Source organism: Kogia breviceps, chromosome 2, assembly GCF_026419965.1.
Source record: "Kogia breviceps isolate mKogBre1 chromosome 2, mKogBre1 haplotype 1, whole genome shotgun sequence".
Lineage (NCBI taxonomy): Eukaryota > Metazoa > Chordata > Mammalia > Artiodactyla > Physeteridae > Kogia > Kogia breviceps.
The window spans coordinates 64,960,492-64,982,658 of record NC_081311.1 but is presented as its reverse complement, the minus strand read 5'-3'; the positions used below and the strand labels follow the sequence as shown (position 1 = coordinate 64,982,658).

General features: G+C 37.0%; 1 protein-coding gene and 1 pseudogene across 14 annotated transcripts in view; one reads left to right on the top strand and one right to left on the bottom strand.

The window, feature by feature from the left end:
- The window catches only part of RUFY2 (RUN and FYVE domain containing 2), a 76,640-nt gene that overhangs the window by 54,356 nt on the left and 117 nt on the right, over positions 1-22,167 (bottom strand). For 3 of the 14 annotated variants that reach the window (XR_010838954.1, XM_067025483.1, XM_067025481.1), the window contains exons 1-11: positions 21,847-22,137; positions 20,136-20,309; positions 16,115-16,232; positions 9,799-9,900; positions 7,970-8,093; positions 7,715-7,776; positions 6,830-6,895; positions 3,850-3,919; positions 1,505-1,606; positions 1,247-1,363; positions 244-411 (exon numbers count right to left, since the gene is read on the bottom strand). Coding sequence is in view for 12 of the 14 variants with exons in the window: in XM_067025483.1 (XP_066881584.1) it covers positions 244-411; positions 1,247-1,363; positions 1,505-1,606; positions 3,850-3,919; positions 6,830-6,895; positions 7,715-7,776; positions 7,970-8,093; positions 9,799-9,900; positions 16,115-16,232; positions 20,136-20,309; positions 21,847-22,000 (1,257 nt within the window). In the remaining 2 variants the exon portion in view is untranslated. Of the gene's footprint in view, positions 1-243; positions 412-1,246; positions 1,364-1,504; positions 1,607-3,849; positions 3,920-6,829; positions 6,896-7,714; positions 7,777-7,969; positions 8,094-9,798; positions 9,901-16,114; positions 16,233-20,135; positions 20,310-21,752; positions 22,158-22,167 lie in introns of those variants that run through there. The other 11 variants (XR_010838955.1, XM_067025489.1, XM_059052691.2 and 8 more) reach the window with 8 other exon arrangements.
- Positions 10,215-13,736, top strand: LOC136793657 (large ribosomal subunit protein eL33 pseudogene; annotated as a pseudogene).

The following is a 22,167-nucleotide window of genomic DNA, read 5'->3' as shown; positions in this document are numbered from 1 at the left end:
CCAGGGCGCATGGGCTCTGTAGTTTGCTGCATGCATGCTCTCTAGATGAGGCGCGTTAAGTCCAGCATTCGTGGCACGAGGGCTTAGCTGCCCCACTGCATGTGGGAACCTAGTTTCCCAACCACGGACGGAACTGCATCCCTTGCACTGGAAGGTGAATTCTTTACCACTGAACCACCAGGGAAGTCCCTCATTTTCAATTTATATAACAAGAAGTTCCAAGAATTTAAGAACATTCCTTACCTGCAACTTTTGATACATCTCTATGTTAATTGCTTTAACTTCCTCTAGTTGTTGTCGAAGGCCTATCAGCGTATCTTGTTTCTCATGGATATCTTTCTCCAACAACTTCATGGCAAGTTCAATCTCATGTTTCATACTAACTTGTACTGCCAGCTCATTCTCCACATCCTGCAATTCAATACAGCCTCAATTCACACACTGCTTCAGGATGTCAAAGTCAGATACACAACAGTTAATGACAACAAAAATGAGTTACTATTTATTATGCAGACTACTCCTTTTGAGTTATAAGCCCCACTATAGGGAATCAACTAGGCCCTATAAGAACATTCTAAATATTTTCAAATGCGTGTTTTGTTAAATGAAAGCATTTTCCACATTATATTAATTTTAATGGCTAGAGAATTATGTATTCTTATAACTCATAAACTCAGTATTAATTTTCCTTAAACAAAGAAGTGAAGTAGTCCGTATCAGTAAAGGCCAAAGATAAATCAAAAATCCCATTTCACAAACAGTTTTAATTTCTTCTCTTCAAGAATTTTACATCAGAAGGATCCTAACATTAAAGACAAAGAGCAAAAGGGATGGAAAGGCTGGCAGTACTCTCTTCTTGACCTGGGTTGGTTACACAGGTATTTATGTTATAATCCATCAAGCTACATATTTGTATTTTTCTGTCAATATTTCATAATTTAGAAAGGTTAAAAAATAAGTTAATTTTAAATATGACTTTACTATTTGAATACTGATATCTAAATACATCATTCTATTCTATTTTTTGTAATGCTGGTCACTATCTACTCTTTTCACAAACACAGACTGTAACATAGTTTAAAAACACTGTTTAAAAAACACTGACACAATGGGCATCTAAAGAATTTGAAGGGACTAAGGGGATCAGATTGCTATCCCACACCAAGGAAGATAAGGCTGATAGAGATTTTAAGTGGTGCTTAAGGGTAAATTATCATTTTACTAATGTAACTGTAATGTAACCTACTTGTCTTAACTGAGATTCATCTCGAAGCTGCCTTCTGGCTTCATTGTACATTTCATCTAGCCCCTGCCTAGAATGCTTATATGTTTGAAGCTCAGTTTCCACATCTACTTTGGTAACCTAGGAAGAAAACATAAAACTTTTAATTCTATAATCACTACTATTAATTAATACAGCACAGATATATCCAGTCTATGCAAAAGCCCCCAAAAGGGCTATATCTGATGCAAGACAATCTGTCTGCAATCAATCTATACTTACTTCTAGGTGCTGCTGTGTTTTCATTAAAATCAATTTATTTTCACTTCGTAATTGATGATTTTCTTCTTGGAGTTTAATGATATTATTCTTTGCTATTGCTAACTAAAAATAAAACAGGGGCAAGAAAAAAAAGATTTTAAACATCTTTATTTATACTTGCTTTACAGGTTATGTTCATGACTATAACAACAGAAAATAAAAATCAAAAACTTGTAAAATGTCTCTCACATCTAAAGAAATTTTCATAAGAAAAATGTGCTCCTATTATCCCAAGATACCAATTAAAGAAATTATACTCATTTCTATTTCCTTTTGTTAGCCAGTCAAGTCGTATGTTAGTAGAAACATATTGCTTATCTGATTTATAATATGTCCTGAATATAAAGTGCATGAGTAAGCATATGAAGAATTATATGGTAAACAGTAAGACTGTAAAGACTTGTGTAAAGACAAAAACATCTATAAGGAAAGTTCTGCTATTATTGAAAATGTAACACAGACATTCATGATAATCAAATAGGACACCCTTGTGAAATCTGGGCATGCTGAGTGACTGACGATCACAAATATGAGACAGCTCTCACCCTCAGAGTTAAATATGAATGACTAAGTGACTTGGCTCTGAAGCCTAGAATGAAAAGAGAGGGATCCTAGGAAAGAAAATCAGGAACTACTCCCCAGTGTTGGCTTGCAAATAAATTTCTGAACACTTGGTCAGAAAGGCAACTCGAACTTCACAGTGCGCCTATTATGGTCAAGAAGAGGCACAAACTAGTGAGGAGCTCTCTCTAATGGTCCCAATCTATCAAACTATCAAATGGTCCTAAACTATCAAAATTGAAAATGCAGTCATGCAAACAGTCATGTGCTTCCTGGTTTGGGAAAATTAGGCCAGTTCTAAAAGAAATATGAATTTTAATTAAAATGTAGAGTAGGGTTCATAGCACTAATAACAGATTTCTTCCTCTAGCCCAAATAATTCTGAAAATGGAAAGCAATAATTCTTTTTTTAAAAAATTTATTGGGCTTCCCTGGTGGTGCAGTGGTTGAGAATCCGCCTGCCGATGCAGGGGACACGGGTTCGTGCCCCGGTCCGGGAAGAGCCCACATGCCGCGGAGCGGCTGGGCCCGTGAGCCATGGCCACTGAGCCTGTGCGTCCAGAGCCTATGCTCCGCAACGGGAGGGGACACAACAGAGAGAGGCCTGCATACCGCAAAAAAAAAAAAAAAACTTTAAATAAATAAATAAAATTTTTTAAAAATTAAAAATTAATTTATTTTTATTATTTATTTTGGCTGCATTGGGTCTTCACTGCCACACGAGCTTTCTCTAGTTGCAGCAAGTGGGGGGGCTACTCTTTGTTGCAGTGCGCAGCCTTCTCACTGCGGTGGCTTCTCTCGATGCAGAGGACGGGCTCTAGGCTCATGGGCTCTAGAGTGTAGGCTCAGTAGTTGTGGCACATGGGCTTAGTTGCTCCGCGGCATGTGGGATCTTCCCGGACCAGGGCTTGACCCTGTGTCCCTTGCGTGGCAGGAAGATTCTTAACCACTGAGCCACCAAGGAAGTCCGGAAAGCAATAATTCTATGGTTAGATAGATTAAAAAAAAAAAAAAATCTCAAAAGCAACTTTACAAATAATATAAAAAAGAGATCTGAGATCTGAGGGAGTTCCCTGGTGGCCTAGAGGTTAGGATTCGGCACTGTCAAGGCTGTGCCCTGGGTTTGATCCCTTGCTGGGGAACTGAGATCCCACAAGCTGTGCAGCATGGCCAAAATATTTTTTTTGAAGTTTTTTTTAAAAAGTCAAAAAAAAGAGAGAACTGAGATAAATTTCTGGTTCTGCAACCACCAGACAACTACTTCAACAATGCAGGAAACCAGAGCACATGGGGTGAGTTTTACACATGGGAGGGTGGAGAAAGGGCGTACATGATCATGGAGTGATGCTTGTAAGGAAAAGTAATCTGAATAGGAGAACATGAGGGACAGGATCATTTTAATGGTAATTTCTAACTATAGGTGATACAGGTCATCCAGATTAAAAAATGAGACTCATGGCTTATTTATAGAAGAGTTGTATGCATTTCATCTTTGGGGCTCATTTCTAGAAGTTGAGTATCTCAAACAATTCACAGATTCACCTAAGAATTTGCCAGAGAATACATGGTTTCTTTAGAACTTATGATCATCAATTACAACTGTACTATAAGTATTCCATCATAATGATGAAAATGTGTTTGTGTGCGTGCGTGCGTGCACGCTTAATGCATTCATACTTAAAACGGAAAAGGATCACCAATACTAGGTCCATGAAAGGCAATTATCCATGGCTAGGTGACAATACCTCTTCAATCAGCTTAGTATTCGACTTTTCTAAAGAGTCAACCCTTGAATGGAGACTGCTGACTGTGCTGCTGAAATTAATAAAGAAAAAACTCATTCAGAATCACACAAACTCACAAAGGCAAGAAAAAGTATGTTATCCTGGACTCATCATGTTGACTGACATGTGCCAACTGCCCTGTCTGAATTTTTGACTGTGGGAAATTTCATTAAGTTGGAGAACTTGATCTGACTAACAGAGCAATAAAATCTGTAGCAAAAGAATAAAATTTTTGGACTTCCCTGGTGGCGCAGTGGTTGGGAGTCCACCTGCCGATGCAGGGGACATGGGTTCATGCCCCGGTCCGGGAAGATCCCATATGCCGCGTAGCGGCTGGGCCCGTGAGCCATGGCCGCTGAGCCTGCGCGTCCGGAGCCTGTGCTCCGCAACGGGAGAAGCAGCAGCGGTGAGAGGCCCACGTACCGAAAAAAAAAAAAAAAAAAAAAAGAATAAAATTTTCTATTAAAATTCCATTTGACGCTGCTCATTATATTTTGCTGTCTTCTTAGGGTCCTTCTTACATTTAATTTATAACATTTAGGAATTAAAATTCCACACAAAGATTACTAAATATTGTTAAAACTAAATTCAAAATTATTTAAAATTTAGGATGAATTTTAAATGTCCACTTTATAATTAAGTGGCTTAATGAAGCTTGTAAATAGTGCTCTTCAACACAAGCTCCATCTGTTCGCCCTCTCCACTTTCATAATAACTTAAAGACCTCCAAAGTCATGGTTTGGGAAATGTGAATATTAGACACCCAGCATCAGGTATCCAATCAGCCTGCAGCTAAGCAATCTTTCTGTAGCTAACTCGTCTTTCAAGGATAGAGTCAAAAGTCAGGTTACAATATATGAACAAATTTGTTCTGTGCATTTTTACTTAAATCGATCAAGATTGGACGTTATTGTACATTTTACTGAGTCGTTTTTCAAGGTCTGCTTGATTCTACCATCTCAAACTTTCTCTAATAAAATGAAATATGCTGTATACGTTACAGTAAAATCTATAATAGATTCAACAAATTTTATACTAGCCTCAGAAATAAGTAATGGCATATTAGTTTGATGAAACAAGAAAAATGTTTTTCTACTTATATTAAATCATTTAAAAAATACAATCATTCTTAGGTAAACAACTTGAATTTTTCACAAACAGCACAAGGGTATCCTGATGGTGATATGTAATAAGCACAGGACTAGGAGATGGAAGACCAAGTTTATAGTCCCTGCTTTTCTACTTTCTAATTGTGTCACCTTCAAAGTTGTAAAACCTTTCCGAGCTTCAGTTTCCTTATCTATAAAATCAGACAATGATATTTGCCCTACTTTTATGTGAGAATCAATAAAATAATAATCAAAAAGCACTTTTAAAAACAATAAACCCTCAACAGTTGTTTTCTTTAAGTGAAGGATAATAAGTGAGTTCTATTTCTTCTGTTTTCTATACTCTTGAAATATTCTAAATGTACAAGAACTACTTTCTAAAGAAACAAACAAAAAAATTAATACATAAAATATACAAAAGTAAGGTACCAGTATTGCTGTAACTGAATAATACACATAATTGAAAAGGGAATGAGAAAGCTCTTCTGAACTGAATGAAATAAACTCTAAAGATAAACAGTTGAGTAAGAATAGTAAAGTACAGACTAGTGTAAAAAGCATGCTACCCTATGCATCTCTGGAGGCATACACAAGAACCTAGTGTATTAATTACTCCCAAAGAGGGAAACCAGATGCTTGGACATCAGGGAAGAGGGAAATTTTTCATTTTATGTTCCTTTTGAAGTTCGAACCATGTGAATATATTACCTATTCCCAAATAGTGAATAAAAATTTTAAAGTAAATAAATAAGCAGTACAAGGTTGCATTCAGATATACAATCTCAGAAATACAATTACAAAATACACATATATATGCATATATTTCCTATGATACCAATTATTAAAACTCCATGATAAAAAAAAAAGACACTGATATAATATCTTTCTTCTCTCTCCAACTTCAGAGAGAAAGCAAGAGTTACAATGTATTAGTTTCTTTTTCTAAAATGGGAAAATGTTTAACTGTATTTTCTGATTGTAATGCATGTTTATGGAGTGAAACTCAGAAAATACAGAAAAGTATAAAGAAATTTAAAAATTATTCATAATATCACCCAGAGATAGCCATTTTTTAATTATTCACCTTAGTTAATGAGAACAGTCTGTTTCTAACAATGTAGTAAATATTATTCACTATACCTGTACTATCTGGTATGGCAGCTATAAGCCACATGTGGCTTCTCTGAATTGAAATGTGCTGTAAGTGTAAAATGCACATTGAATTTTGAAGACAGTACAACCAAATACATAAAATATCTCATATTTCATGTTTCTTTTTTATTTTTTTAAAGTGGTTACTAGAAATTTTAAATTACCTTTGTGACTCACATTATATTTCTACTAGACAGAACTATACTATACTATTTTACACACAAGATTTCAGAAATTCTTCCCAGATAGAGTATTCACTAACAGTTTCAATGACCAGGTGACATTGTAAGGAGAAAACTTCCACCATGGAAGATGACAGTCACAGTGACACGTGAAGTTCTTTGAAGTAGGAAAAATGAATTTTTGAACCACCAAAATGATATAAACTTTCACCCTATCTAGTCTTTTTTTCTCAAGGGTAGAGGGATAAGTCTGAAATTCTATTTTTAAATGTCTCTGAAGATTCTATTTAAAAATATGACTATCATTTTCTGCTGAAAATCAATTATTTCCAATAATTCTCTGTATTCTCAATTTCCATTCACTCTCTATCCCCTCAACCCCTTTTCAAAGATGCTTAGAAAAAAGGAATAGGGTTAAGATGACCTGAAGGGGGGAAAAGAAAAAACCTAAGACAACATCCAAAATGTACTAAGTATCCATGTGTCCATAATACTTACTTCAGTTGTCTATTTAATTCTTCAACATAATTCTTCTGGTCTAATATGGCAGCAATTTGCACATTCCTAGAGGAAGGGAAAAAGTAGCTTTGTGCTAACTGGAAAGGTATTTACTGGGTGACCAAAAAAAAAAAAAAAAATCACAAAAGATCTAAATCATCTAACATTGTTGTTAAACCATAATGGTAATAAACCATAATGGTAAAACAACGTTATCTTGCCTTTAAAATAAAATTCAAGAATCTTTATAATCATATAGCAGCAAGCTGTGTACTAAATAACTATAACTTTTGTTAAATAAATTACTTGCTAATATTAAACAATACCATTAGTATGTTTTTAAATATTTTTGCATTTATTTTTTTAAGAAATATATTTGACATATACCATTGTATAAATTTAATATTGTGAAGTGATTGCCGTTATGTCTTAAAATAAACCAGCATTTTTAAGCTTATGAATAATAAGCTTTCATTTCTTTTTATCACAGAAACAGAGCTGACTATTAAAATGGGTCTCCGGGGAATTCCCTGGCAGTCCAGTGGTTAGGACTCCACAATCTCAGTGACAAGGGCCCAGGTTCGATCCCTGGTGGGGGAACTAAAATCCCATAAGCTGTGCAGCACAACCAAAAAATAAATAAATAAAAAATAAAATGGGTCTCTGAACTACTGGTATGACCAAAAGTCATACTTCAGATTAAAACCTCCTTCTAAGTGATTTTTGCTTTGTAAACCGTGTAAATGGAAGTGAAAACAAAACAAAGCAGGAACTACACAGAAAAAAAGGAAATAAAAACCACATTGCAAATAGATGGACCTCATACTGATTTGTAAAGAGCTACATATAAAACACAACATGTGAAATAACTTATGAAAATCATACCTTTCTTTATTTCCAATATCTTCTTCATTCTTTAAATACATGGAAAAATCAATCACTCCAACCTAAAGTAAATAAAGTTATTCTTATTTAGAGGGTGGAAATTCTAGAAGTACCTTTAACATACAACTGACTTCCATCCCTAATTTTTCTCTAGTGTTTAACAGCACTGTTTACAACTTAGAGTAATATCTGGATCAAAGAGGAACAGTACAAACTGAAAACACTCTGCGTTTGGCACTAGTCATTCTCACTTACTTGTGAGTCTAAATCCTCTCCCTTTACACACAGATTAGCGTCTATCACATTCAGGCCAACCAGCAGCCCAACAATTACTGCTCCTTCTTCTTCCATCATTAGTGCATGATACTCATAGAATTCACTGTGAAAATTAAAATAATAAAAATCTTAAATTACAAATTTATTTGGAAAACTAAATTTTAAAATCTCAATACCTTATTACAAGAGTGGAACCCATATAAATTAGGTAACTTGAAATTAGCCTTTCTATATGCAAATAACTTAAAAATTTGAGATTTAAATGTCTATAAAGAAAACGTAAAAGAAGCGGACTGAAGGAGATAAAAGAGGAAAAAGAATTTTGAGAGAAAGAAAAGAGAAGCAAACAGAGATTTTTTTTTAAAAAGGGGGCATCATTGAGGCCTGGAATGTTTGTGACTCTCAAAAGATACAGTGACTGCTGCTGATCTGATTACGATAATTTTTAGTACAGTTGAATTTTCATCCCAGGATTTATTAAGACACTTAGGATAAAGATTAATGTGGGGAAACAAACATAAGAAACATTTCAAGTCCATTTTCAAGTCAATGCATTTGGTATATCTATTTCAAGTGCTCTTAATAGATAAGCATTAAAGATATTTATGGATATCTAGATCCCAAAAAATGTTCAAACAAGAGACTTGTGAAAGAAATAGGACAGCCTAAAAACTAAGACTTGACAACTAATACTCAGAAAACTATTTATCACTGTCTCATGCCTTCCTCAAGAAGTCCCATGTATATTACTTAATCACCTTAATTAACCTTCAGAATATCCCTGAGAAATTGAAGGTGTTTAAAGCATGGTCATTCTCATTTAACAAATGGGAAAACCAAGATGTACAAATGGAGTCACAAGTAAAATAAAAAACAACCAGGGACTTCCCTGGTGGTCCAGTGGTAAAGAATCCGCCTTCCAGTGCAGGGGATGAGGGTTTGATCCCTGGTTGGGGAACTAAGATCCCACAAGCCACAACTACTAAGCCCACGTGCCTCAACTAGAGAGCCCACGTGCTGCAAACTACACAGCCCACGTGCTCTGGAGCCTGCACACCACAACTACAGAGCCCACGTGCTCTGGAGCTCACACGCCATAACTACAGAGAGAAAACCCACACATCACAACTAGAGAGAAGCCTGCACGCTGCAATGAAGAGCCTAAACTCCGCAACAAAAAAGATCCCTCATTCCACAACAAAGACCCGATGGAGCCAAAAATAAAAATAAATAAATAAATTTAAAAGAAGAAAACGTTAAAAAAAAAAAAAAAAAAAAGACCAGATTCTCCAAAATATCACAGACGCACTCTAAGAGAACAAGGTTGAATAGAGGGGCTGCCATGGGCTCACTCCCTTTGAGAACTGATATCCTTGCTTTGAAAGTCTGTCTTAAACATTTGGCCTTCAATTTAAACTGACGGTTTAAAAAGCACCCACAATACAGTCAAAGCAGTAGTTTGGACATTCAAGATCTAAAAGGAAACCTCCTGAATTAAAGCCCCAAATTCCAATACAAATTTTTATTCATAGAATTAACTGTAATTTAGGAAAAAATTAAAACTTAGAAATACGACATATAAATTTCCACCTTGTCAGTCAATAAAAATCTTACAGTATTCATTTTTTAGGCTAGTTCTTGATCCACGTTATGTCCCCACCATGCTTCTCTATCTCATTTTGCTCCTTTTATTTTATGCCATCGTAATGTATTTTACATATCCTTTCATACTATATCTTCAATCCTTTTTGGGAAACAGGATATAAATGAAATAAAGAATGAAAATGAACATGATTTAATGGTAATACCTCAAGAGATCCCTTTGAATAATTAAGCAACGCAGGTAGTCAGCCATTTTTTTTTGCATGAGGGCTAATCGAAGCCACGCTCTTGCACGACCCAGGGGGGTCCTGAAAAGCAAAACCCAACAGTCAGAAAAGAGCCCCAGCCCAAAGATTATAGACTACATCTTCTATCTTTGTTGAAGTACACATTAATAAAGAAAAAAGGCAATTTATCATGATTTTATCTTAGTTTCTAGAGCTTCAAGTCAGCTCTTTGAGCATGCAAACCAATCCCTCGGAGTTTTTAAGTCTCTAAGATAAAAATCTGCACCTACAAGGACATCTAGGTACCATTGTATGCCTTGGAAAAAATGACTCTCTAAATAGTGAGGATATTTCCACAAGAAATATTTTATCAGAATAGGCTTAGCCCTCTAAATATGATTATGCAAAATGCATCAATAAAGGCAATATACTGCTCTCAAAAAATAACTGATATTATATCTGAACTTTAAAAATCATGACAAAGCTAAGAAGGTATCTAGATGCTAATTAATTAGAAAGAATCACTGCTTGCTATTTTTCAAATTTTTTTTTATCCAGTTGTCATTTAAAACATTAAATCTCCTCTTTAAAGTGGAGGCCTGATGGGAACAGAACTTTTAAAACAACAAATTTGTCTGAAAGGCTGTGGACCAGGCCATTTTTGCTGGCTATAAGCAGTGTCTCTGGGACAGAGGGAGCACACAGCTCTTCTTAAAACTGAAGGTATCCTGCAACCTTACCAAATACGTTGATTAGTTCTAGTAGTTTTCTGGTGGCATCTTTAGGATTTTCTACGTATAGTATCATGTCATCAGCAAACAGTGACAGTTTTACTTCTTTTCCATTTGTATTCCTTTTATATCTTTTCCTTCTCTGATTGCTGTGGCTAGGACTTCCAATACTACATTGAATAACAGTGGTGAGACTGGACATCCTTGTCTTGTTACTGATCTTAGAGGAAATGCTTTCAGTTTTTCACCACTGAGAATGACGTTTACTGAGGGTTTGTCGTATATGGTTTTTATTATGTTGAAGTAGGTTCCCTCTATGTCCACTTTCTGGAGAGTTTTTATCATAAATGGGGGTTGAATTCTGTCAAAAGCTTTTTCTGCATCTATTGAGACAATCTTATGGTTAACAATGAAAGATCAGAAAGAGAACTTAAAGAAACAATAAAAGAATAAAATACCTAGGAATAAACCTACCTAAGGAGGCAAAAGATCTGTATTCAGAAAACTATAAAACACTGATGAAAGAAAACAAAGATAACAAACAGATGGAGAGATATACCATTCTGCTAGATTGGAAGACTCAATATTGTGAAAATGACTATACTACCCAAAACAATCTACAGGTTCAATGCAATCCCTATCAAATTACCAATGGCATTTTTCACAGAACTAGAACAAAAAATTTTACAACTTGTATGGAAACACAAAAGACCCCGAATAGTCAAAGCAATCTTGAGAAAGAAAAATGGAACTGGAGGAATCAAGCTCCCTAACTTCACACTATACTACAAAGCTACAGTAATCAAGACAGTATGGTACTGGCACAAAAACAGAAATATAGATCACTGGAACAGGACAGAGAGCCCAGAGATAAACCCATGCACATATGGTCACCTTATCTTTGACAAAGGAGGGAAGAATGTACAATGGAGAAAGGACAGCCTCTTCAATAAGTGGTGCTGGGAAAAACGGATAGATACATGTAAAAGAATGAAATTAGAACACTCCCTAACACCATACACAAAAATAAACTCAACATGGATTAATGATCTAAATGTAAGGCTAAACATTATACAACTCTTAGAGGAAAACATAGGCAGAACACTCCATGACATAAATCACAGCAAGATCCTTTTTGACCCACCTCCTAGAGAAATGGAAAGAAAAACAAAAATAAACAAATGGGACCTACTGAAACTTAAAAGCTTTTAGACAGCAAAGGAAACCATAAACAAGACGAAAAGACAACCCTCAGAATGGGAGAAAATATTTGCAAACAAAGCAACTGACAAAGGATTAATCTCCAAAGTATACAAGCAGCTCACGCAGCTCAATATCACAAAAAACAAACAACCCAATCCAAAAATGGGCAGAAGACCTAAATAGACATTGCTCCAAAGAAGATATACAGATGGCCAGCAAATACATGAAAAGATGCTCAACATCACTAATCATGAGAGAAATGCCAATCAAAACCACAATGAGGTATTACCTCACACGGGTCAGAATGGCCATCATCAAAAAATCTACAAACAATAATTGCTGGAGAGGGTGTGGAGAAAAGGGAACCCTCTTGCACTGTTGGTGGGAATGTAAATTGTTACAGCCACTACGGAGAACAGTATGGAGGTTCCTTAAAAAACTACAAATAGAACTACCATACGACCCAGCAATCTCACTACTGGGCATATACCCTGAGAAAACCATAATTCAAAAAGAGTCATGTACCAAAATGTTCATTGCAGCTCTATTTACAATAGCCAGGACATGGAAGCAACCTAAGTGTCCATCGACAGATGAATGGATAAAGAAGATGTGGCACATATATACAATGGAATATTACTCAGCCATAAAAAGAAATGAAACTGAGTTATTTGTAGTGAGGTGGATAGACCTGGAGTCTGTCATACAGAGTGAAGTAAGTCAGAAGGAGAAAAACAAATACCATATGCTAACACATATATATAGAATCTAAGGGAAAAAAAAGTCACGAAGAGACTAGGGGTAGGACGGGAATAAAACACAGACCTACTACAGCATGGACTTGAGGATATGGGGAGGGGGAAGGGTAAGCTGTGACGAAGTGAGAGAGTGGCATGGACATATATACACTACCAAACGTAGGGTGGATAGCTAGTGGGAAGCAGCCACATGGCACAGGGAGATCGGCTAGGTGGTTTGTGACCACCTAGAGGAGTGGGATAGGGAGGGTGGGAGATGCAAGAGGGAAGAGCTATGGGAACATATGTATATGTATAACTGATTCACTTTGTTGTAAAGCAGAAACTAACACATCATTGTAAAACAATTATACTCCAATAAAGATGTTAAAAAAAAAAAAAGGGTCATGTACCACAATGTTCAGTGCAGCACTATTTACAATAGCCAGGACATGGAAGCAACCTAAATGTCCATCAACAGATGAATGGATAAAGAAGATGTGGCACATATATACAATGGAATGTTACTCAGCCATAAAAAGGAACGAAACTGAGTTTTTGTAGTGAGGTGGATGGACCTAGAATTTGTCATACAGAGTGAAGTAAGTCAGAAAGAGAAAAACAAATACCGTATGCTAACGCATGTATATGGAATTTTAAAAAGCAGTACGGATGAACCTAGTGGCAGGGCAGGAATAAAGATGCAGATGTAGAGAACAGACTTGAGGGCACAGAGGGGAAGGGGAAGCTGGGACAAAGTGAGAGAGTACCACTGACATATATACACTACCACATGTAAAATGGATGGCTAGTGGGAAGCTGCTGCATAGCACAGGGAGATCAGCTGGATGTTCTGTGAACACCTAGAGGCGTGGGATGGGAAGGTGGGAGGGAGGCTCAAGAGGGAGGGTATATGTGGATATATGGCTGATTCACTTTGTTGTACAGCAGAAACTAACACAACATTGTAAAGCATTTATACTCTAATAAAGATGTAAAAAAAAACCAGAAGGTGTTTGTGCTCAAGATGAAAACTAATTCTATCTAGGCAAGAGATGTGCTGATGTGTACAAAGCAAAAATAACACAGTAACTCCTTGTGGCAAACTGAACAAAACCAGCCATCTGGGGAAAGGTGACCTGTGCTCATGGTAACAGTGGCATGGTTTGCACCAAATTCTGAAGCAACCTTCCTGCTAAGGTCATTGGACAGAATCGGTGTGATGCTATACCCCTCAAGGATTTAAACTTACTGAAAAGTAAATAAATAAAAGTGTGGACTTGTTCTCTTGCTAAAAAAAATTTAATCTCATATCTCTTATCCAAATTCTTATCATTTAGTAAAAATAAAACCAAGTTTTACAGAACATGTATGACTTTTTTTTTTTTGAGGTACGCGGGCCTCTCACTGCTGTGGCCTCTCCCGTTGCGGAGCACAGGCTCCTGACGCGCAGGCTCAGCGGCCATGGCTCACGGGCCCAGCCGCTCCGCGGCACGTGGGATCTTCCCAGACCGGGGCACGAACCCGTGTTTCCTGCATCGGCAGGCCGACTCTCAACCACTGCGCCACCAGGGAAGCCCATGTATGACTTTTTAAAAGAGAAATACATCATTCACACTTTTATGTTTTCTTATGCAGAGAACATTTTGGCAGGTAATGTGGGAGGAAACTTAATCTTCACTTCAAACAGCTAACAAATTTCTTATGGCTTAACATTTTATTTTATTTTATTTATTTAATTTATTTATTTTTATCACCCACCCACCTCGGGCTTAGCATTCTGGGGGGGGGGGCTTAGCATTTTAATGAATATTATTTTTCAGAAAACATTTTTTTACTTTTGTAGAGTTTGGCTTTTTAAAAACAATATGAACACGTATTTTCATATTAAAATGAAACCAAATCTTATATTTCTCTTTTTGAGAGTTAAATTCCCCTTTTCCTCTCTTTGTTAAAAATTGCTACACCTTATATACCATTATAAGAAATATGGGGCTTCCCTGGTGGCGCACTGGTTGTGAGTCTGCCTGCCGATGCAGGGGATGTGGGTTCGTGCCCCGGTCTGGGAGGATCCCACATGCCACGGAGCGGATAAGCCCGTGAGCCATGGCTGCTGGGCCTGTGCGTCCGGAGCCTGTGCTCCGCAAAGGGAGAGGCCACAATGGTGAGAGGCCCGCGTATCACCAAAAAAAAAAAAAAAAAAAAAAAAAAAAAAAAAAGAAATATGAAGTGTGAACATCACTTGCTATTCAATTCTAAAAACTGGGTTTAAATCCTGGCTCTGCCACTTAGTAATTGTAACTTCTTTGATCTTTACTTTTCACATCTATACAATTATCATGATAATAATCTCTACCCTAAGGTTGATTTAAGTGCTAAATGAGATAATTCATGTAAAACAATTATCCTGTTACCCTGATACAGTACTCAATGAATAGTAGCTATTTACTTTTATCACTCAATTAAGTACAACTTGCAAACATTTGGATGTTGTGATAACAGAAAACACTACCATATTCCCTATAACATACAAAAAAACCCTAAATTGTAAAGCTAAGAGAAAGCAAACTGATAATCTGACAAAAAATGGTAAGCATAAAAAAAAAGTTATCTCATTCACAAGAATTAAGATAAACTAAAGTAAGCTCTTCTATCTTAATCACACCCTGAAGAATATAAGACCTTAGCCTTAACAGCAAAAAACCTGCAAAAAATTTTCAACACTCATGAGTCACTAGCTAGAACATTCAGCTTTTAGGACATTTCATATACAGTTTTTCCTCAGTATTTGTGGGATACTGGTTCCACAACCCCCTCAGATACCAAAATCCATGGATACTCAAGTCCCTTATATAAAATGGCATAGTATTTTGCATATAACCTATGCACATCCTCCCATATACTTTAAATCATCTCTAGATTACTTATAATACCTAATACAAAGTAAATACTATGTAAATAGTTGCCAGGGTATGGCAAATTCAAGTTTTGCTTTTTGAAACCTTCTGAAAAAAATTTTTTTGAATATTTTTGATCCAAAGTTGGTTGTATCTGCAGATGCAAAACCCACAGATATTGAGGGCCGGCTGCACCTTCATCTAGTCAAACAGGCAGATGACAATATAGATCCCAATTTTGAGATTAAAAAAAGTAATTTGCACAAGTCCTGTGGTACATAAATGGCTTATCAGAGAACTCAAATCTCCTGAGCCTTTGCCCTGGCTTTAGCTTAAATCAGTCTTCAAATAGCACAACTGCCTACTACTGCAAACTAGCTTAATAATACTCAGGAAACAGAAATGCATTATTTATACATCCTATCTTAAAAGAACTTGCCTATTTCCTGCAATACAATGCAGAATTTAAGTAAGTGATATGAGTGACTATAATGATAGCAGTATAAAAGAAACAGCACTTAATTCTTATTGAAGGGGCTAAGAAAAATTTCATAAAGGAAATGAAATTTGAGCTGAGCCATAAAGAATAAACAGAATTTTATTAGAAGAGAATGCAAGAAGGCTACATAAGGCTGTGAGAAGATAATAAACTAGACTGTGAGGTACTTTTAAGGAACAGTAAATATACTTCTATGGTGAGGGAGGAACAAGTAATAAGATTACTTACTTAAGACCAGGTAAATCCCGGACACTAGCTCCTATTTCCTCTGCTTCTGGGTACAGCTTCTCCACCAGTTCCAAAGGGCCCCATATAGTTTTGTTATAACTCAAAAATGATTTTCTTACTTTAAAAAGAAAATATAATGCATGTAACTTCAACTTACAAAACTGTAGTAACATCATGTTAAATACTTAGTTTCAACATTTCTAACTTAACATACAATTATTCAGAGACCTGTCCTCTCTTATCACTACACAGCCCTGTTGATCAGGAGCCTGTTCATCAGGATTCTGATATTCTCCCTATCAGAAATATGCACCTTGGTCATTTTTCCATATCATAAATATGCAAGTAGGTAATTAAAGTAGAAGAACAACTAGGCTCATTCTTCTTTTTTTTAAACTTTCTTTTTTTAATAGATATTTATTTATTTTATTTTGCACAGGCTTCTCGATAGCTGTGGCGCACAGGCTCAGTAGTTGCAGCGCATGGGCTCTGTAGTTGGTGGCGTGAGGGGTCCAGAGCACACGGGCTCTCTAGTTGTGGTGCGCAGGCTCAGCAGTTGCAGTGCATGGGCTTAGTTGCCCTGCGGCACGTGGGATCTTCGTTCCCTGACGAGGGATTGAACCGGCATCCCCTGAATTGCAAGACCAATTCTTAACCACTGGACCACCAGGGAAGTCCCATTCTTTACCAGTACAAAAGCTCATTCTTTACCAGTACAAAAATAAGACTGGTGGCCCTAGCAGGCTGATCTTTACCAGTTTATTCAATAAACCAAGGACAAATAGTTATTTTACTTTTAAACACAAAAAAATTGTGACTTTACTTTTCCTTTTATTTGAATGTGAGATTCGGGTAATATAAAACCATGAAATCACTATGTTTCCTTCTAATACTGACCAGATCTCCTGTAGATCCAGTGTGCCTATCATATGCACCACCCAAAAGCCAGCAAGATAGGCAAGTTTTCCCTGGGGGAGAAAAATCAATCAGCACAAAGTAGCTTTATAATGGTTGATCAAGATAGGCATTTGACTGTTAGGATATGCCTCATGATATTTTGCAAAGTAAAGGAAAATATATTCAGAAAAGAGTTTAAAATCTAACTATCGTGGCCATCATTTGGCAAATTCCATTTCAGCAGGCTGGGGGAAAATAAAGACCTATGTTACTGCTATTATTTTTTTTTTAATAAAATGGAAGTTTTTCAAAAAGCAAATTAAAACTCAAGGCCTGAGATAAGACTGTTGACTTCCTGATGTATTAAAAGAAGTATTCAGAGACTGAGAATATCAAGAGTAGGCAAAAATGTGGGGAAACAAACACATTCACTGTTGTTTGATTAATCAGTGAAGCCTTTACAGACATCAGTTGCCTATATCCTTTGACCCAATAATTCTACTCCTAAGAATCCTAAAGAAATCTTAGCATGTGTGTATAAACATATATATCCAAAGTTGTCCTTACAGCATAATTTTAATAATATAAAACTGGAAACACCTAAGTGTACATTAAGAGTAAAGTAGTTAAATAAGTCATGGTATACATATACTATGAAATATTTTACAGCCATTAAAAATGTGATAAAGATCTCTATGTAAATGGCAAAATCTCCAAACCATACCATTAAGTTTTCTTTTTTTTAAATAGGGAAAAAAAGAAAGTCACAGAATAATGCAGCATGATTTTATTTAGAGTAAAAGAAAACATCACCTATAATTGAATTAAAAAAAGAAAGAAAGAAAAACTGAAAAGAGCTGGAAGAATGACAATGATTCCTTTAGAGAGATGAATGGAAGAGAATGAAGGGAAATTATGTTTTTGCTCCATGTGCTTCTATGTTGTTTGATTCATGTACAAAAAGAACATATTTCACTATTATATATAATTTTTTAAATTATTTTAACTCTAATTAAAGAAAAAGTGGAATCTGAGAAAACAAAAACAAAAAAACCAAACTCATAGATACACAGAACAGATTGGTGGTTGCCAGGGTTGGAGGGTGGGAATAGATGAAATGGGTAAAGATGGTCAAAAGGTACAAACTTCTAGTTATAAAAGAAGTCCTGGGGACGTAATGTACATAATGACTACAGTTACTGTACTGTAGATTGTATTGTATATCTGAAAGCTGCTAAGTATAAATCTTAAAAGTTCTCATCACAGAAAAAAAATCTTGTAACTATGTGTGGTAATGGATGTTAACTAGGTTTATTGTGGTGATCATTTCACAATATATAAAAATACTGAATCGTGTTGTACCCATTAAACTAATATGTTATATATCAATTATATCTCAATAAATATAAACAAATTTTAATTTAAAAATGAATACATTAATAACATCACATATAGGGTTTCTCAAATTTCGATGCCAAAGCTCCTTCTCAGTTTAAAATACATTTTATTAAACCATGTTTAGGTAAATCTCCTCTTTTGCTTTTCACATTTACCCCTACTCTCATGTGCCATAGTCAGAAACTCCCCCTAAGTGTGCATCAGCAGATGAATGGGTAAAGAAGATGTGGTATATATACACAATGGAATATTAGCCATAAAAAATAATGGAATAATACCATTTGCAGCAACACGGATGGACCTAGAGATCATCATACTAAGTGAAGTAGTCAGTCAGAGAAAGACAAGTATCATATGATATCACTTATATTTGGAATCTAAAAAATGATACAAATGAACTTACTTACAAAAGGGAAACAGACTCAGAGACATAGAAAACAAATTTATGGTTACCCAAGGGAAAAGGAGGGGGGGATAAATTAGGAGTTTGGGAGTAAAACATACACAGTACTATACATAAAACAGATAACCAATAAGGACCTACTGTATAGCACAGGGAACTATACTCAATATCTTGTAATAACCTATAATGGAAAAGAATCTAAAGAAGAATACAGATATATAAAATATACATATATATAATATATATATAAAACTGAATCACTTTGCTGTACACCTGAAACTACACAATATTGTAAATCAACTATATTTCAATAAAAATTTTTTTTAAAAAAGAACTTTCCAACTTACCCAGGCTTCTGGTATACCAACATAAAAGCAAGCTTCTCTTCCTTTTTAATAGTCACCTTAGTATGCAACTCTTACATAGCCCTCTACACAGCTCTGATCATATGAACCAGAGATCAAAGTAGTTACTATAAGTAAAAGAACAGTAATATAATACAAACACATAAAAATAATTCAATATGAAATGTACAGATGAATATAATATCCACTGCTATCATCATTTTCAGGGAGCACTCACATTTCTACAATAACCCAATCCAGAAGACAATTTTTCTAGATATGTTTCCATGCACTAAGGAGGTTCATATTTTAACAATCAACTATTTTAATGTATTTGTTCAAGAGAGCTCAAACTAGTAATTATAGTTCATACCAGAATCACCAAGCTTAAAATTTTCTATATAACTCTATAGTTGTCCTAGAAAATGGAAATCAGCTCAGAGTATGTTGAAAACATTTTTAAATCAAATACACTTTTTACAGGGACTTCCCTGGTTGTCTAGTGGTTAAGAATTCACCTTCCAACGCAGGGGACGTGGGCTCAATCCCTGGTCAGGGAGCTGAGATCCCACATGCCACAGGGCAACTAAGCCAGCGTGCCGGGACTACTGAGCCTGAGTGTTCTGGAACCCGTGCGCCACAACTAGAGAAGCCTATGTGCCGCAACAAAGAGCCGGCATGCTGCAACTAAGACCTGATGCAGCCAAATAAATAAATAAATAGTTTTTTTTTTTAAACAAAAGAGTATACAAATACACTTTTTACAAAACACTAACAACTAAGGATTTTCTGAAGACCACCCATTAGAAAACATAAAGTAGTAGGGTATTTTCTCCTAAAACCAACCCACCCAGTATTTTTAAAGTAACAGTAATTATGGCCTCAAAAAAAAAAAAAAAAAATCACATTTTCAAGGATATTTAAGATGGGAGGGGGAGATTCTATAGTTGGTTGTTTTTTTTTTTTAATCTCACAATACCTTTAAGACCATGTTTCAGACAGTGTTCCATAACAACGAAGAACTGCTGCAAGGGGGGATAATCAGAATCCAAAGTGCGGCCAAAGCTTAGAGCAGATTCAATGAGTCCTTTAATACTGAGTTTAGCCATGTTTAACAAGTTTGCTCTCTCTACAGCTGTAGGGTCTTTTGTAGCTGAAAGCACAAGAAAGGAGTCCAACATCACTTGCAAAGAACTGACATTGTAAACTATACAAACCCTTTCCTTCCCCTGTAAAACCAACAGTGGTTTGTTTTTCCTTGGTGGACAAGTAAGTCTTCCTAACATACACCCCTAGTTAACTTCTTTTTATGTCTCTCACGCATACCATAGAACAATGCTCACTCCAGCCAAAGTTTATGAATTATTCTCAAGATCCTGCAAATTGGCTATTCTAGGGTATTTATTTTACTTTTGTGATACCTCTTCAGGGAGAATGAGTTTTTTAAAATCTTTCTCTGGAGCTAAGAGTAACAGACAACATGTTTAAGGGTCTCATGCAAAGGCAGACAGCAGGAACCATCAAAGATGAATTCAAAAGCAAAAAAATGTTCAGAATAAACTGGCAATAAAACGTAGTTAAAATTCTAAGATTCCAATTTCACCCATAACAAACATGACAGGTAAATAAAATAGGGGGACACAAGAGAAGCCATTCAACTGTCACTCATTTTAATCCTCTATCTTGTCTCTTTTCATTGCAATTGTAGTTCTGTATTGCAGGACTCCTTTATTTTCCCAGAGGAAATAAAAGCAGGGTCCAGTTTCACCTTAAAGTTCCCTGACCTTCCACACAGCTGATCCAGTTGAATATCAAGGTAATCGATGCATTTTTTAAAAATGATTTTACCTGATACTTCCAATTCACAAAAATTTTTCTTTCCCACAAATTTTATTCTCAGTTTTCTTATAAATTCAGATGCTTCCCCATACTCTCATCACTGTTGTGGCAGAAATATTTTCAGCAAGCACAGATGCCAAAATGAAGTGTAAAAAAATAAAGCACTTAGTATACCGTCTCATAATCCCTGACAAATTTACTAGTCCAAGTAAACCAAATGTCCGTTTTTCCTTCACTGGACAAAAAGTCCAGGGTTCCCAATGATCTAGTATTTTACTTCTGACCACAGATAGCCAGGCGTGAAGCGTGACACTGAATCCTAAGCAACTTAAAATGCAGTCACAACTGCTACGACCAAGCTAGCTGGTGGAGAATCTCCACACAAGACATCATTGCTTCAAATCTGCATCGTGGTATGACTCCCTCTTTTTCGGGGACGAAACCAGTCGATGTTTCATAATCTGCAGCAATTCTCATTTTTCTTAACAGTGCCCATCACAATACGTAATGTACGATGCGACAACCAGACAAAGGGCGCCTTTATAACTGCTCGAAGGTAGGTCCTGGTGGGCGCCGGCAGCTCCCGAGGAGCGTTTGCACCCCAGTCGCGCCCCGCCCGGGCTGCGGCCCCCACAGGCGCCCAAGGGCCGGTTCCCGCATCTTGCCTGTAGAGCCCCTTCCCTGCCTCCCTGCCTCCCAGGCCAGCAAGGCTGCCCAAGGGCTAGGGGCGCCCCCAACACCCTCACGGAGGGCTCACCCGGGGTCCTGCGTGGCATCGGTGCCCCTCTCCCGCCCTCGGCGTGTGGAACCCAAGCCCAAACCTGTGACGCTTCCATTCGCCACCCCCAAACCTGAAAAGTCATCGCTCGTCCCCGACCCGGGAGCTGCACCCCGGCCGGCCCTGTCCTCGCTCCCCGTAAGCCGACGGACCACCAAACCTCTGCCCTTAGGCCCCTGAACGGGGAAGGGGGCGGGAGGGAACGAGGGGCGGCCGCGCGTTGCCATGGCGACCGCGGGCGCCCCTGCGTCCCCGGCTGCCGCCGCCCAGGCCCAAACCCGGGTTAGGACCCCAGTCCCGACCCCGAGGCCTCCATGCCACACCACCAGTCCTCCTGGCCCGGTCGAGCCCTCGGCCCAGCACAGAGGGCCGGGCATCCGCTCTCGGCCTGCTT